This window comes from Bipolaris oryzae (genome assembly GCF_000523455.1).
Source record: "Bipolaris oryzae ATCC 44560 unplaced genomic scaffold scaffold_79, whole genome shotgun sequence".
NCBI classification, from domain to species: Eukaryota; Fungi; Ascomycota; class Dothideomycetes; order Pleosporales; family Pleosporaceae; genus Bipolaris; species Bipolaris oryzae.
The window spans coordinates 3,006-5,095 of record NW_006911355.1 but is presented as its reverse complement, the minus strand read 5'-3'; the positions used below and the strand labels follow the sequence as shown (position 1 = coordinate 5,095).

General features: G+C 60.2%; 1 protein-coding gene across 1 annotated transcript; it reads right to left on the bottom strand.

Moving 5' to 3' along the window:
- Positions 1-888: 888 nt before the first annotated feature.
- Positions 889-1,311, bottom strand: COCMIDRAFT_53981 (uncharacterized protein; the record flags this gene model as incomplete). Its single annotated transcript, XM_007690492.1, has 2 exons — positions 889-965; positions 1,113-1,311. Coding segments are annotated over 2 exons (276 nt in total), but the record flags the coding sequence as incomplete, so codon positions are not given.
- Positions 1,312-2,090: the final 779 nt, after the last annotated feature.

Below are 2,090 nucleotides of genomic sequence, written 5' to 3'. Positions count from 1 at the left end.
ACCGACACCTCCCTTAGCACCACCACCGACACCAGCACCGGCACCACCGCCGACACCAGCACCAACTCCTCCGCCAACAGAACCGCCGACACCAGCACCAACACCTCCCTTAGCACCGCCACCGACACCGGCACCAGCACCGCCGCCAACAGAGCCGCCAACACCAGCACCAGCACCACCGCCAACAGAGCCACCAGCACCGACGCCAGCACCACCACCGACGGAACCGCCGACACCGCCGCTGACACCACCGTGAGCACCGACACCGACACCAGCACCTCCGCCAACAGAGCCGCCAACACCGGCGCCGACAGAGCCGCCAACACCAGCACCAACTCCGCCGTGGGCACCACCGCCGACACCAGCTCCTCCACCGACGGAGCCGCCAGCACCAACACCGGCACCAGCACCAACGCCAGCACCTCCGCCAACGGAGCCGCCAACACCAGCTCCGCCATAGCCACCAGCACCAATTCCGCCCTTGGCGCCTCCGATGATACCACCTAGGCCGCCGAGACCTGCGCTGGCTCCGCCCTTGGCACCGCCGACGATGCCGCCGATGAGACCGCCGAGGCCAGCACCGGCGCTGCCGCCGACACCTGCGTTGGCATCGCCATAGCCAGACTTGCTGTAGGTGAGGAGTCCACCGAGACCAGCACCGCCGTTGGCACCTCCACCAACGAGGCCACCAACACCGGCACCGCCGCCGACAAGTCCACCAAGGCCAGCACCAGCTCCTCCATGAGCGCCTCCGTAGGCACCTCCACCAAGAAGTCCGCCGAGGCCAGCGCCTCCGTTGGCACCTCCACCAACGAGGCCACCAACACCGGCACCAGCACCGCCGCCGACGAGTCCGCCGAGACCAGCACCTCCGTTGGCACCACCACCAACGAGTCCACCAATGCCAGCTCCGCCGTTAGCACCGCCGCCAACTAGGCCACCAAGTCCGCCCTTGGCACCTCCACCTAGGAGAGGAAGTCCAAGTCCCCAGCCGCTGCCGTAGCCTCCAGCACCTCCAGCGGGAGGAGCAGCACCTCCACCGTAGGAAGCACCGCCGGAAGGAGGAGTAGGGGTGGAGCCGCCTGGGCGACCTCCAGCGGGAGGAGCGGGACCAGAGCCTCCGGGACGGCCTCCAGCAGGAGGAGTAGAACCAGAGGCTGGCAGGTCGTCGTAGGTAGGGCCGCTGCTAGCAGGAGCAGTTGTCAATGGGGCAGATGGCTGAACACCTGAGCCGCCGCCATAGCGTTGAGGGTGAGGAAGAGCAGAGACGATGCTGGTAAGAGCCAGGATCTGAGCAGTGTGGTACTTCATGATTGCTGATTTCGAGTTTAGAGATTCTTAGTTAAAAAGACGATAGTCGATTAAATCGATGTATATTTTGAGTATTACTTGGGAATTGAAGATAGCGAATATGAGTGCGCTGCACAAACGAAAGACTGTAGGCGAGCGATGGAAGTAGAAAGCGAAAGTGTGAGATGTTGTGATGATTTTTCTTCGAGGTCGGACGAGTCCATCTTATACTCAGAAATGCCCCCCCTTCACGACAGTCGACCAGTACATCCACACCTGTCGTGGCGTCGGGCTCCTGCTGGAGCTATTCTGGTCTTGTTTCGAAACTTGGCTCCCGCATCAAGCTACTATCTTTCGCACGAGTAGTGCCAAAAGAGGGTACAGTCAGCCAGGGGTCTAGACTATGGCCGTTTCAGGCAATCAGGCTCTCTCTTTTTGCAACTGTGCACTGCCGTATTCTGTGCGATCGACGTAGTGTACCTGCAGGATAGAGCCCGGATGTGCTGCAGGGGCATGCGATGCGGGTTATTTCCTTGCCGAATATTGTCAGTGGGACGAGCGGCCCCAGCTTCTTGTCCGGCAAAGACTCATGGGCAATATTTAGTGCTTGCTTAATTTGTCACTTTCTGACGATCTGCCATGTATGCAAAGCATTGGAAATCGGCTAATACGGCTATCGAGCACGCTGGTGTCTCCGTTCCCTTGCTTCCTGGAGGTTGCAGCATCGTGCAGAGTTAATGAGTATAAGCTATTGCCATGAAGACGTCATTTATCGGACAATCTCTTGCCAATCGTGAAGG